Raw genomic sequence first — 15,543 nt, 5'->3', positions numbered from 1 at the left:
TTCGTAGACATGAAAGGCTAGTATCAATTCAAAGCTAATCAGCGAAGCTATTTTTCATTTTCATCACCACACACATAAAAAAATATGGTCCCACTTTATATTAAGTATCCTTAACTACTATGTACTTGCATCAAAAAATAAATACAATGTACTTAATGTGTTTATAATGTATTTGAGAACACTTGTGGTGCTTTTGAGTTGGGATAGAGGTTGGGTTATGGACAGGTTTGGTGGCATGGGTAGGTTTAAGGGAGGGTTAAGGTGTAAGGAATGGTCAACAGTGTATTTACAAATGTAATTACAAAAGTTAATTACAGATGTAATTACATACATGTATTTAATCAAGCATAAGTACACAGTAAATACATGTATTTACACAATAAGTACATTGTAACAAACTATTAATTCCTGTGTAAGTGCTTATTAGTTAAGGCCACTTAATATAAAGTGGGACCAAATATATATACACACACACACACACACACACACACACACACACACATATATATATATATATATATATATATATATATATATATATATATAAAGTTCTCATTACACATTAAAAGTGTATTCACAATGTATGAGTTCATGCTCTATTTAATAATCAAACTCAGTTCATTTAGTTTCTAATAAGCTCTTAACCAAACTAATATTAAGTTTTAGAGTGTGACAGGTGTACAATTCAGCATACAACTCATTAATTTCATCGACAAATGTATAATTATTATATATATTGTGGAAAGATTGGTTAAACTAGATATAAAAATGATCTTAGACAATGTTTAACTGCTATAATTTACTTAATTTTGAAATAAGCTGTATATTGAGATGTTTTGGAATGGACATTTGTTCAGTTCACGATGGAAAAAAATGTTTCTCTTCTTATCTAAGTTTGTCCTCTTACAAATCTTAAAACTAGACAAAATGTTTAAACTTATGAGGCTGTGTTACTTTAATTTTGAACAAGTTTATTTTACTCAACTTCACAAGACTAAAAGTGCCCGTAGCTGAAGAATGGCCCTTATATTGAGTGGACAGTTCCTTAGGATTTACTCTGTGATTACACTGGTATCACAAAGTGAAACCTTCTAATGCAGCGTTAGTTCTGCCATTCCTATTCTAATACAGTGTTCAGAAGTACATTTCTCAGATATAAGCGACACTTAATATAAAGTGGGACAGCAGAAAGATCGCTGGTTTGAACCTCGGCTGGGTCAGTTGGCGTTTCTGTTTGGAGTTTGCATGTTCTCGTGTTCATGTAGGTTTCCTCCGGGTGCTCCGGTTTCCACCACAAGTCCAAAGACGTGGTAAATTGGGTAGGATAAATTGTCCATAGTGTGTGAATGAGTGTGTATGAGTGTTTGCCAGTGATGGGTTACAGCTGGAAGAGCACCTGCTGCATGAAACATATGCTGGATAAGTTAGCGGTTCATGTAGTGACCCCAGATTCATAGACGGACGAAGCCGAAAAGAAAATGAATGAATGAATTAATTAATATTTTGAGGCGACGCAGTGGCACAGTAGGTAGTGCTGTCACCTCACAGCAAGAAAAACACTGGTTCGAGCCTCAGCTGGGTCAGTTGGTGTTTCTGTGTGGAGTTTGCATGTTCTCTCCGTGTGATTGTGTGGGTTTCCTCCGGGTGCTCCGGTTTCCACCACAAGTCCGAAGACATGGGTGGGCTAAATTGTCCATAGTGTGTGTATGGGTGTTTCCCAGTGATGGGTTGCAGCTGGAAGGGCATCTGCTGCATGAAACACATGCTGGATAAGTTGGCGGTTCATTCCGCTGTGGTGACCCCAGATTCATAGAGGGACTAAGCCAAAAGAAAATGAATGAATGAATGAAAATTTTGGGGTGACGGAGTGGCGCAGTAGGTAGTGCTGTTGCCTCACAGCAGGAAAGTCGCTGGTTCGAGCCTTGGCTGGGTCAGTTGGCGTTTCTGTGTGGAGTTTGCATGTTCTCCCTGCGTTCGCGTGGGTTTCCTCTGGGTGCTCCGGTTTCCCCCACAGTCCAAAGACATGTACAGGTGAATTGGGTGGGCTTAGTTTTTTCCGTAGTGTGTGAATGGGTGTGTATGGATGTTTCCCAGAGATGGGTTGCAGCTGGAAGGGCATCCGCTGCATAAAACATATGCTGGATAAGTTGGCGGTTCATTCAGATTAATAAAGGGACTAAGCCAACAAGAAAATGAATGAATATTTTGAAGGTGCATGTTTTATGCCTCATGAGGCAGTTTATAAACTCAGTTTTCTTACATATCAAAATTATATAATATAATGTCTTCTTAAAAACAAGCAAACTTTTCTAGCAAACAGCAAACTACCAGATTTAGAACAATACAGTTGATTTTATCTCTTTCATATCATTTGATGAGCTCGTTTTTTGTCTCATAGTCTGACTGGGCATAAAATGATTGTCACCAGCAAGCCAAAAGTACTCAAGTGTCCACAGCGGGTGCATAAATATGTCATGTTTTCACAGCCCATAACCAAAGGGATATGCAACCAGATGGAGTGCAAATGCTAAATTTCATGTAGTATCATTAGTAGGTTAGTTCACCCCTCATTGGTTCACCATCTGCTTCCAATTGAGTTCTGCACTCTGAGCCAAGCTTTGAGAAAAGAGGTGAAATCTACACCACTCTGACCCAAATCCCTCATTGGTTTTCATTAAGCAATGTTTAGTGACTTTCAAAATTCTGCTTCTGAAATACATTTAAAAAGCTAGCTAACAAGTAAGTGCATGGTTTGTAAATGCTATGTAGGGATGTGCACATCGATGCTCGATTATCGATATATCCATACTAAGACGCTTCTAATTTGGTGTCGATATTTTTTTAAAGTTTCAATATTTCAACTTTATTTTAATATTTTCTGCATAACTAAATGTTTTAGTGCGGTGATACTTTGCATACAAAACGTTACACCAATCAATCTGCGGCGGAACGTCACGTGAGCAATCATGTGCCTTTCAGATAACTTACATACTCAACACACGCAAGTCACACACTTCTGCATTATCGTAACGCAGCGTGTTGTCGTGCTCATTAGCTGAAAAAGCATTGCACAAGCAATATGTGTGATAAGAAAGTCATACACAGCAAGAATTTTAGTTTTAAAGGAGGCAAACCTCTCTCTCCATCTCTCTCTATTCAATTCTATAATTGCTCTATTGGCATGACAAATGTTCCAAAGGTTTTGCCAAAGCATTTATAAAGTTTACATTAAGAAACACACACACACACACACACACACACACACACACACACACATATATATATATATATATATATATATATATATATATACAGTTGAAGTCAGAATTATTAGCCCTCCTGTTTATTTTTTCCCCTAATTTCTGTTTAATGGAGGGAAGATTGTTTCAGCAAATTTCTAAGCATATTACTTTTAAAAACTCATTTCTAATACCTGATTTATTTTGTCTTTGTCATGATGACAGTAAATAATATTTGACTAGATATTTTTCAAGACACTTCTATACAGCTTAACGTGACATTTAAAGGCTTAACTAGGTAATAAGGTGAACTAGGCAGGTTAGAGTAATTAGGCAAGTTATTCTATAACAATGGTTTGTTCTGTAGATTATCGAAAAGTACAGTAAACAGAGCAAATAATAGTATAATATATAGTATAATAATAATAATTATATACAAATAAAAATAAATAAATAAAATAATAAATCAGGTCTCTCTTTCTCTCATTACCATTAGGTGAAATAATATAAGTGTGTGTGTTTGTGTATCTATGCAGTGTGTATTTACAGTATGTATGTGTTTGCAATGTGTATATTTACTGAAGTTTGCCCTGCACGCTTGCGTTTTTTTTTAGTTCTTTGGTTTGGTGCGTTAATCTTATCGTTGCTATTATTCGAAAAAAGGTAATGATTCGCACTCAATTGCTTCATACTGTTTTTATTTTATTTTTTTACATTATACGGGTGATTAAAAGACAGACGTTTTGGCACAAAGCTTTCCTCAGTGTGTGACATAATTCTTTAACTCCACCCTTTTATCCCATAGTCAATTACAATGTGCAATTAGTTAGACCGTCACTCTCATTTCATTATCCATTAATCACACAATAACTTATAATCTTCACAGCAATAACAATAAACAATCTTCACATTTTGCATATGCAATGTGTATATGCAATATGGTCGTGTGTATGTGTATGTATATTTACATGTATTAGAAAGATTACATTGTCATCTTAAATAATAAATGGTATCAGTATCGGTATCATAAAAATTTTAACAAAAAGTATCGGTATCGTATCGAATTTAAAAATTGTGGTATCGCCCATCCCTAATGCTTTGCACTGTATGCTAAAACATTTATGTGCTCCATTTATTAGTCCCATTAAAGATTTAATAAAGCTTTTAAAGACCATTCATTTATTTTCTTTTTGGCTTTGTACCTATTCTGTGGTCCCCACAGTGGAATGAACCGCCAACTTATCCAGCATATGTTCTATGCAGTGGATGCCCTTCCAGCTGCAACCTATCACTGGGAAACCCATGCACACTCGTTCACACACAAACACTACAGACAGTTATAGCTTGCCCAATTTGCCTATAGCGCATGTCTTTGGACTTGTTGGGGAAACCTGGAGGAAAGCCATGCAAACATGGGGAGAACATGCAAACTCCACACAGAAATGCCAACTGACCCAGCCGAGTTTTCAAGAGCATTTCATCATTATTTCTATTGAGGCATTCTGTGTTGCCTTAAGTCTCCGGTTTCCCCCAAAGTCCAAAGACATGCGCTACAGGTGAATTGGGTAGGCTAAATTGTCTGTAGTGTATGAGTGTGTATGAATGTGTGTGGATGTTTCCCAGAGATGGTTGCGGCTGGAAGGGCATCCGCTGCATAAAAACATGCTGGATAAGTTGTCGGTTCATTCCTCTGTGGTGACCCCAGATTAATAAAGGGACTAAGCCGACTATAAAATGAATGAAAGAATGAATATGTTCACTTAAGATGTTTGGGATGATATTTCTTTCTCACACTTAATGTCGTGTGTGGCATCAACTCATCATCTTCCGTATCTGTGATATATAATAGTTTGAAGTGGGCTGGGTTTGAGGAAGCATTCATCTTTAAAATGGGAAGTGAAGGTATACGTTCATTTTAACCTGGCTGTGTGTGTGTGCTGGTTTTTGGTGTTTTGGGATTAGGAGTAAGGGTGGGGTTAGGCCATATATTTAGCATGTAAAAAGCACTGCGTTTATGGATAGTCCAATGAAACAAATGTCAAACTAGTCAAGCATTTGTATTGCTGTGGTGCTTTTTATAATAATGGTCTTGAGGTTTCCATTGATATGAGAATTTTCTTTGTGACGCAAACACATGCATATAAAGGTGAAGACTTGTGTGCCTGACCTGAAAGTGTGTGTTTGTGTGTGTCCGTTGGGGGTGTCGGCGGGGGGTGTTGACTTTCACATGACATTGACGCTCTGGAAATGTTGAGTAGCTGCTGATCTCAGACAGTCGTTGCTCGGTGGATTCAGCACCACTCGCCCGTGGACAGCTCCCGCAGGACCGCTTTACATGGACAGAACACTCATTTATGTGCCAAGTCAAACTGGAAGTTTACAACTTGGAGAGGAATCTACGGATACCTCACTACATGAAACACGGACATATTCCCCTTGGGAAAGAATACAAATTCACTGTAAGTAAATGTAAGAATGTTGCAAGTAATTTGCCGTTTTTAGTATGCAAATGTTCGATTTTTTTTAGTACGCATGTGTTTTTTTTTTTTTTTTTTTTTTGCATTCGTTAAGGGGTGACAATAGTAAATGCATCCTAACATTGTCGAAACAAAATGAGAAGCTGATTGTTCAGTCCAAAAAAAAGAAAAAAAAACACCGTCTTGACAATTCTGTCTCAATTAGAGACAGCAGATTAGTGTTTGGTCTGCGTGTCGCCTTCGATATCAAACAGCAGACTGTTTTACGATCATATAAGATTAAAAAAAAGAGAAAAGGAAAACAATATTTCGTGTGATTCGGTGTTTTCAGGTTAACTGAAACTGTGTCGACTTCGATCGCGTGTTTGTGTGGATCTCTGCTGCTGTCTGAAATCGGAGACATGGCGACAAACAACACCAAAAGCACCGACGGACAAGTTGTGACGGAACTCAACGAGATCACAACTAATGACAAACCCAAAACAGAGGACGCCAAACCAGAGAAGAACAAGAAGGACATTCCAGACAGGGAAACTTGGGGTGGGAAATTTGATTTTCTTCTGTCATGTGTGGGCTACGCCATCGGACTGGGAAACGTGTGGAGATTTCCTTATCTGTGCGGGAAAAACGGCGGAGGTAAGAGCATCTTCACCTTCTCCAAGTGAAATGTTGTGTGCGTGCTCATTGCTGTGCACAGCTCCACAGGGTGCTTTCATGTATTTCTGTGATTCCAGGGGCATTCTTGATTCCTTATTTTTTGACGCTTATTTTTGCGGGAGTCCCTCTATTTTTTCTTGAATGCGCTCTTGGACAATACACATCCATTGGTGGCCTCGGGGTTTGGAAACTAGCGCCAATGTTTAAAGGTATATGGTTCATATCAACACATTATTTTCCCATCAACCCCATTAAATAGTTCTAAATATATGCGAGATGGTTTAGGACAGGGGTGTCCAAACCAAACTCGGTCCTGGAGGGCAGGTGTCCTGCATATTTTAGTTTCAACCCTAATTAAAAACACCTGAACCAGCTGATCAAGCTCTTCATTCTCAGAAAAAAATGGTACAATGTTGTACCAAAGAAGGTACAAACCCTTGGCACTAGGGCAGTACCTTTTTATGGAACAGAATTGTACCTTAAGACAATGAAACAAATTTGCACCATTGCAGTTTGTACCTTTAACAACATGATTTATACTATGGGAAACCAAAATGTACAAGATACAAATGTTTCACCAGTCGTTTTGTATCATTGCATTACAGAACTTAATAATTATTGTGGTAACACTTTATAATAACTACACACTATAAATCATTTATTAAGCATTAGCAAATAGTGAATTCATTATCCGTTAAGCATTAACTCTACATTAACAAACGTTAGTAAGCAGTTTATAACTGCAGCTACAAATGCTCTATTCTTGACTTATAACCACATTTAAAATGTGCTTAATAATTGTATTTTTATACTTAGTAAATGATTTATTTTTCATTACTAAATTAAGTATTGCATTATTTACAAACCAGTTGTATTTAAGAGTAGTTTAGGGTTTTTAGGATCATTCAGAATGAGTTACTAAATGATTAATAAACTATTGAAATCAACGTTTATATGTCTTATTATTCAGGCATATACTAATAGTTAACTAATATGTTAATAAATGCTTTATTAACTCAACTTCATGCAGTTTTGTGACCTAATCTAAAGTGAGGACTATTTATGCTTTATAAATCCCTTATAAATGACAAATAAAGGCTCAGAATCAAATGAACTATAATCTTTGCAATCTTTTCTAAAATGTAAAATTACTGTAAAGTTTAAACATTGTTGAATAACAGGAGTGTCAAAATACAACAAAACTGGATAAAACAACAATATAATAACTAAACAATGTAATAAAATGTAATGTTTAAACTCTACAGTGATTTTATTTTAGATCAGATTGCAAAGATTTATTTTTCATTTGAAGTACAGTTTGTGTATCTTGAACTGAATAGGAATGAATAATGTAATTTTTCCTGTTTGGAATTTAACTGAGCCTTTATTTGTCATTTATAAGGGATTTATAAAGCATGAATAGTCCTCACTTTAGATTAGGTCACAAAACTGCATGAAGTTGAGTTAATAAAGCATTTATTAACATATTAGTGGACTATTAGTATATGCCTGAATAATAAGACATATAAACGTTGATTTCAATAGTTTATTAATCATTTACTAACTCATTCTGAATGATCCTAAAAACCCTCAACTACTCTTAAATACAACTGGTTTGTAAATAATGCAATACTTAATTTAGTAATGAAAAATAAATAATTTATTAAGTATGAAAATACAATTATTAAGCACATTTTAAATGTGGTTATAAGTCAAGAATACAGCATTTGTAGCTGCAGTTATAAACTGCTTACTAACATTTATTAATGTAGAGTTAATGCTTAACGGATAATGAATTCACTATTTGCTAATGCTTAAGAAATGATTTATAGTGTGCAGTTATTATAAAGTGTTGCCGTCACTGGGGCAGTACCTTTTCAAAAGATACAAATTAGTACCCAAATGTACCTAAAAAGTACCTCTGAAGTACCATTATGGACCCTTCAGGTACAAATATGTACCGTTTGAAAAGGTACCGCCCCAGTGACAGCTCCTGTACCTTTATTTCTGAGAGTGTACCTTTTTATGAGAACAATTATGTACCTTCATTTGAATTGTACCATAAAAGGTACAGAATAGTATCATGAGAGGTCTTTTCTGTACCATATAAGGTACAAGTTTTACAAAGGTACAAAACTGGCCCTCAAGGAACATTATTTGTACCACCGTGTACCTTTTTTTCTGAGAGTGTGTAGGTATTCTAGAAACTTCCAGGCAGGTGTATTGAAGCAAGCTGGAGCTAAGCTATTCAGGACACCAGTCCTCCAGGACCGAGTTTGAACATCCCTGGTTTAGGAGTTTACAATGTTGGTGAAGTGTACGAAATTGTGAATAAGTAAAATTATATGCATGGGTTGTGTGTTGTAAGCTTGCTAACAATTAAATAAGTTGTTCTGAAGATGCTAGCACACCCAGAGATTATACAACTTGTGGGGAAAAATGCAATGAAGCTGTGTAAAAGCTGGCTTCACATGCTGCTTTTAAATTAAAACATTTAAATTATAACACAATATGTCATAACTACAGGTGTTGGTCTTGCGGCTGCTGTTCTCTCATTTTGGCTGAACATTTACTACATTGTCATCATTGCCTGGGCCCTGTACTATTTATACAACTCCTTTACCACTGTAAGCATTCCTCGCCACATGTGAATGCATGATAAATGCCATTCAGGTACATGTTTACAAAATGATTCCAGGGGTGCTCAGTAAATAGCGCTGTTCTGCTTTTGTAGGATCTTCCATGGAAATCGTGTAACAACCCATGGAACACAGACAGATGTTATACGAACTACAGCATAGTAGACACCACCAATCTCACCAGTGCTGTCATGGAGTTCTGGGAGTAAGAATTTTCGGGAAATGCATCATACATGTGTCCAGTGATTGTCTTGTTGCTGAGTGTAATTGTGTTGCATGATGTGCTTATACAGACGCAATGTGCATCAAATGACCGATGGCTTAGAAAAACCTGGTGAAATTCGCGTGCCGCTTGCAATAACACTGGCCATTGCCTGGGTCCTGGTGTACTTCTGTATATGGAAAGGTGTTAGCTGGACTGGAAAGGTGAGATATCCTTATTGGTTCGTTTTCAAGGCTTGACGTTCGAGGAAAATCGGCTATTATTTCATGAACCAAAAAAGGTTGCAATATGCTGAGAGAAAGCAAACACATATTTAAAGTAATGCACAAAATGTCCTGCTGTTTTTTTAAACAAGCTGAACAAATCACAGGGGAAATGTTTTATAGAGACATCAATGTTTTGCAGGTTGTTTACTTCTCTGCCACCTATCCATACTTCATGTTGTTCATTTTGTTTATCCGCGGAGTGACCCTGCCCGGGGCTAAAGAGGGAATCTTGTTCTATATCACTCCTGATTTTGAGAAGCTGAAGGAGTCTGAGGTGATTTTACATGTTGATACTTTAATATGCGATCAAAGAAACCGCATCTAGCTGCTAAACAGCTCTCTCCATCACAGGTCTGGTTGGATGCTGCAACACAGATTTTCTTCTCCTACGGTTTGGGTCTAGGCTCCCTTATTGCTCTGGGCAGCTACAACCCTTTCAATAACAACGTGTACAGGTATAAACCACAGTGGCATCTTAAAACGAACCGATCAGTCATCGGTTAGCATGATCCAACCCTGTTCAGGCCGCTAAAATGCTGTGAATAATGTTTGCTTGAGCATGTGAACGAGCCAGCCCTATAACTGTGACTGACTGTGATTACATGGCTATTGTCAGAGCTGACATTTTAGCATATGCACAGTGAGAATTACCATCAAATTAAACAGCTGATTTTGTATTCCGCTACATTGCTTACATAATCCATCTTCTCCTTAAATGCCAAATTGATATGCAGCTTTCAGGTCAGTTAGGAGAATGACACAGATGCTTAAAGCGCATTTGAAACCCTTTCCTCTATTTTTTTTTTCTGCAGGGACTCTATCATTGTGTGCTGCATTAATTCCTTCACTAGCATGTTTGCTGGGTTTGTGATTTTCTCAATTGTGGGCTTTATGTCACATGTGACAAAGAGACCAATAGCTGATGTAGCTGCGTCAGGTAATCAGTTCTACAATACCAGTGACATTTCACAAATGTTTCATCAGTTAAAATGCAGATATTTCCTTCAGATAACAGCTTTTTTTTATGGCTTACACAGGACCGGGTTTGGCATTTTTAGCTTATCCGGAAGCTGTAACGCAGTTGCCCGTTTCACCACTGTGGGCCATTCTCTTCTTCTCCATGCTGCTGATGCTGGGAATCGACAGTCAGGTAAGAATATCACGCATTCAAGCTCTGACCTAGAAACAGAAGTAAACGGGTGCTGGTGGGTGCTTTAGATCTGCCAGCATCAGTACCGTTGTCTCTGGGGGACACACAAGGAAACATAACGAACATTTATTAAAAAAAGAAAAACTCAACTAGCCTTGTGTTTAATTAAATCTTTTGATGTCGATTTTTGCATATATCTGAAGCAAAGCCACATCGAGCTACAACTGAATCTCAAACCTGCAGCATCCAAAGCTTTAAATATATATACAGTTGAAGTCAGAATTATCAGCCCCCCTGAATTATTACCCCCCCCCCCTCACCCCACCCCGTCTAATTTTTTCCCAATCTCTGTTTAACGCAGAGAAAATTCAGCACATTTCTAAACATAATAGTTTTAATAACTCATCTCTAATAACTGATTTATGTTATCTTTGCCATGATGACAGTAAATAATATTTGACTAGATTTTTTTCAAGACATTTCTATTATTCGCCCCCCTTTGGATTTTATTTTCTTTTTTAAATATTTCCTAAATGATAATTAACAGAGCAAGGAAATTTTCACAGTATGTCTGATAATATTTTTACTTCTGGAGAAAGTCTTATTTGTTTTATTTCGGCTAGAATGAAAGCAGTTTAGAATTTTTAATAACCATTTTAAGTAAAAAATTATAAGCCCCTTTACACTATATATTTTTTCGATAGTCTACAGAACACACCATCATTATACAATAACTTGCCTAATTACCCTAACCTGCCTAGTTAACCTAATTAACCTAGTTAAGCCTTAAAATGTCACTTTAAGCTGTATAGAAGTGTTTTAAAAAAATAATTAGTAAAATATTATTCACAGTCATCAAGGTAAAGATAAAATAAATCAGTTATTAGAAATGAGTTATTAAAATTATTATGTTTAGAAATGTGTTGAAAAAATCTTTTCTCAGTTAAACAGAAATTAGGGAAAAAATTAAACAAGCGGTCTAATAATTTAGGGGGGCTAATAATTCTGACTTCAACTTTATATATATATATATATATATATATATATATATATATATATATATATATATATATATATATATATATATATATATATATATATATATATATAGTTCCAATGTTCATGCCTATAAACTATATCTGATTTGATCTTTAAATACATGTGGACAACAGCACATACATTTGAAGTCAGAATTATTAGCCCCCCTTGGATTATTTATTTTTTTTATATATATATATTTCCCAAATTATGTTTAGCAGAGCAAGGAAATTTTCACAATATGTCTGATAATATTTTTCCTTCTTGGGAAAGTCTCATTTGTTTTATTTCGGCTAGAATAAAAGCAGTTTACATTTTGTTACAAAGCATTTTAAGATCAAAATTATTAGCCCCTTTAAGCTATATATTTTTTTCGATAGTCTACAGAACAAACCATCGTTATACAATAACTTGCCTAATTACCCTAACCTGCCTACTTAGCCTAATTAACCTAGTTAAGCCTTTAAATGTCATTTTAAGCTGTATAGAAGTGTCTTGAAAATATCTAGTCAAAAATGAACTACTGTCATCATGGCAAAGATAAAATGAATCAGTTATTAGAAATGAGTTATTAAACTATTATAATTAGAAATGTGTTGAAAAAACTCTCTGTTAAACAGAAATTGGGTTAAAAAATAAACAGGGTGCTAATAATTCAGAGGGACTAATAACTCTGACTTCAACTGTTTTGTCCTGACAAAACATGTATTCTAGTGTGCCATTACACTTTCATCTGTTGTACTCACAAAAGTTGTGAGATGAATCACTTGCATAATATTTGCACTTAATTTTGGTCCTTCTGATTAGAGAATAGCCAAGCATGCAGAACACTAAACCACACAAGGAACTCTAGTGTCTTCAGGGTGGACTAATGTAAATGCCTCTGGTTGGCCATTGCATTCTTAAGATCAACAGAAACAAATGATTGATTACTATGATCCAACTTGTTACCAAGTTGTGTTTCTTCAGATATTTCAGTATCTGTCTAAAACTGATATGTTAACATAATTTCCAATGTTGTGTATGTACAGGGGTTGGAGAATGAAACTGAAACACTTTCAATTTGAGGTTTTATGAAGGTTTAATTATCAGAGCAATACCACAGTTTTGTTAAAAATGTTGCACACAAATTATGGGCGACGTATCAGAGTTCAAAAGAGGTCAAATTGTTGGTGTGTGTCTTGCTGGCACATCTGTGACCAAGACAGCAAGTCTTTGTGATGCATCAAGAGCAACGGTATCCAGGGTAATGTCAGCATATCACCAAAAAGGGCAAACCACATCCAGCAGAAGTAACTGTGGACGTAGGAGGAAGTTGTCTGAAAGGGATCATGCTGACCCGGATTGTATCCAAGAAAACAAAACCACAACTGCCCAACTTACTGGAGTATTAAATCTGCACGTCGACTTTCCTGTTGGCACCAAAACGGTTAATCGGGAGCTTTACATGGTCAATATACATGGGCAGGCTGCTAAAGCCAAACTTCTAGTCACACGTGCCAATGCCAAACATTGGTTTCAATGATGCCAGAAGCAAAAATCTTGGACTGTGGGCAATGTGGAACATGATTGATGAGTCACCTTCACTGTTTTTCCCACATCTCGGAGAGTTATGGTGTGGATAAACCCCAAAGAACTATACCTTCCAGACTGTTGCATGCCCAGAGTGAAGCATGGGGGGATCAGTGATGGTGTGGCCTGCAATATCATTAAATTCCCTAGGCTTAATACTTGTGCTAGATGAGCGCATCACTGCTAAGGACTACCAGACAATTTTGGAGGACCAGGTGCACCCAATGATTCAAACATTGTATCCTGAAAGGGGTGCCGAGTATCAGGATGATAATGCATCAATACTCACTGCAAGACTGGTGAGAGAGTAGTTTGATGAACATGAAAGTGAAGTTGAACATCTCTCATAGCCACATCTAAATATTTATGAGCCACTTAAGAGTGTTTTGGAGCGGGTCAGGAAACATTTCCTCAACCAGGATCACGTAGTGACCCGTACACTAATCTGCAAGAAGAATGGCTTAAAACCTCTCTGTTCCCAAGACTAACGGATGCTGTATTTCCCACAAAAGTAGGCCCGACACCAGGGGTGTCCAAATTTGGTCCTGCAGATTTTAGCTCCAACTTGCCTCAACACACCTGGATGGATGTTTCTAGAAAGACTAGTAAGAGCTTAATTAGCTATAGCTCAGGTGTGTTTGAGGGGGGTTGAAAAAAAACTTTGCAGGACACCGGCCCTCCAGGACTAACTTTGGACATCCCTGCCCTACACCATACTTCAAGAGTTCACACTTAGCTGATGATTGATTATAAAGCTTGTTTGGCATGCTGTCCTGGGAGAGAGCCATGAGATCCTAGAGAACAGGGCTCCCTCCCGTTGCAAAGCGGGAGGGGAGTTTTAGCTCAGGTAGATCTCGAGATCTCCCCTGCTGTAGTAACCAATGATCAGTAAGTGATTGCTCGTTGGAGATAACTACATACTAGAAGCATGTCTATGGTGCTGATTTGGATTAGTCAATTGACTTAATTTGTATGTTTTTGGATGGTGGGAGGAAACTGGGGAAACCCACGTGAGCACGGGGCGAAAGTGTAAACTCCACACAGAAATGTCTGCTGGTTTGGTAAAGCCTGGAACCAGAGACGTTCTTGCTGTGAGGCAACAGTGCTAGCACTGGGCCACCGTGTCACCCATCTAGGAAGGAGGAGGAGTAGGGGTGGAAGGGGGGACTCTTCAAAACGAAGATAGCAGTGGAATGAAACCCGGGGTATCTATAGTAGTTTAGGAGTCATCTGATTGGTGCATTGTGAATTGGATAATGCAGATCCAGCCGCTAGCAATCATAAGCACGTGATCCTCTCTGAATTGGTTTATACATAAACTTCACTTGTGAATTATTGTGGTGTAAAACTGCTCAGGTTCATTGTTCAACCCCTGTACATGTCCCACTGTCCTACTGTTGCTGAGGTTTGAGGGAGTGTTCAGAGCTGAGATTCAGGCAATGGGGTTTCATTTTCGACACACTGTCAGTGGTTAACCTTTGACAAAAGCCTGCATATCTGACGAATCAGAGCAGAAAATTGCAGAAAGCAGTGTTTTAGAAAAACAAACAAGCAAACAAACTAATATTGCTAACATAAAATGTCATTTCATACATGTTTATTGATAAAAATGAAAGTGTGTTTTGACATTGGATGCATGTAAACCCAACCCAGACTCATTATGGAAACGTAGCCCTGCTGACATTTCTGGGGACCGCGAAATACATCCCGGGAGGTACGTATAAGTGCAGTTTTTGTTTTCGCGAATCTGCGAGAGGGCTCTGTGCGTGCTTTTTTGCATCTCAAACGCCTCCCACAAGCGCGCGCCATTCGCGCCCGTGCTGTTCTTGCGTAAAGCCGCCGGAGGCTGCTGTCAAGCGACTGTCTGTCTGACTGACTGACTGAATGACTGAACGATTGACTGTGCGGCCAGCCAATTGGCCGACCAACCCTTCTCCTCCTCCTCCTTCTCCTTCCCTAAACCCAAGCAACGATTTACAAAAGCCATCCAGAAAAAGAAAAGCCCTCATCTTATTTTGCGGATTCACCACATCCTCGCCCTGTTATAAACTTGTTCGCTTTGTTTTTTGGATTCTGTTTTTGTCTTACCTGATTTCTGGAACCGCTCTTCCCCTGACTCGAACCCGGTCGTCGCCATCTGCTCCCCTCCAGGTCTCCGTTCCGCCAACAGAACACCGCCCCGTAGCGTCCGCTTAAAAAAACTAAATGCAGCCATACGTACCTCTGGCAGACATGTGCACACATAGGGCTCAACCTGTGCAGTGCACATGCCCTTTTTAGTC

General features: G+C 37.8%; 2 protein-coding genes across 2 annotated transcripts in view; one reads left to right on the top strand and one right to left on the bottom strand.

Annotated features, from left to right (window-relative positions):
- The first annotated feature begins 5,506 nt into the window (after window positions 1-5,506).
- Window positions 5,507-15,543, top strand: part of slc6a1a (solute carrier family 6 member 1a) — a 20,802-nt gene continuing 10,765 nt past the window's right edge. The window contains 10 exon segments of the mRNA NM_001045287.2: window positions 5,507-5,698; window positions 6,048-6,352; window positions 6,451-6,582; window positions 8,900-9,000; window positions 9,108-9,217; window positions 9,306-9,438; window positions 9,641-9,775; window positions 9,853-9,956; window positions 10,314-10,438; window positions 10,539-10,651. Coding sequence (NP_001038752.2) covers window positions 6,118-6,352; window positions 6,451-6,582; window positions 8,900-9,000; window positions 9,108-9,217; window positions 9,306-9,438; window positions 9,641-9,775; window positions 9,853-9,956; window positions 10,314-10,438; window positions 10,539-10,651 — 1,188 coding nt within the window. The 5' untranslated portion in view covers window positions 5,507-5,698; window positions 6,048-6,117.
- vgll4a (vestigial-like family member 4a) overlaps window positions 8,831-15,543 on the bottom strand; it is a 73,357-nt gene continuing 66,644 nt past the window's right edge. The window contains exon 6 of the mRNA XM_087306490.1: window positions 8,831-10,745. Coding sequence (XP_087162616.1) covers window positions 10,681-10,745 — 65 coding nt within the window. The 3' untranslated portion in view covers window positions 8,831-10,680. The remainder of the gene's footprint in view (window positions 10,746-15,543) is intronic.

This window comes from Danio rerio, chromosome 23 (assembly GCF_052040795.2).
Source record: "Danio rerio strain M-AB ecotype USA chromosome 23, GRCz13ab, whole genome shotgun sequence".
NCBI classification, from domain to species: domain Eukaryota; kingdom Metazoa; phylum Chordata; class Actinopteri; order Cypriniformes; family Danionidae; genus Danio; species Danio rerio.
The sequence above is the reverse complement of the archived record's forward strand: the minus strand, read 5'-3'. Positions and strand labels throughout refer to the sequence as shown.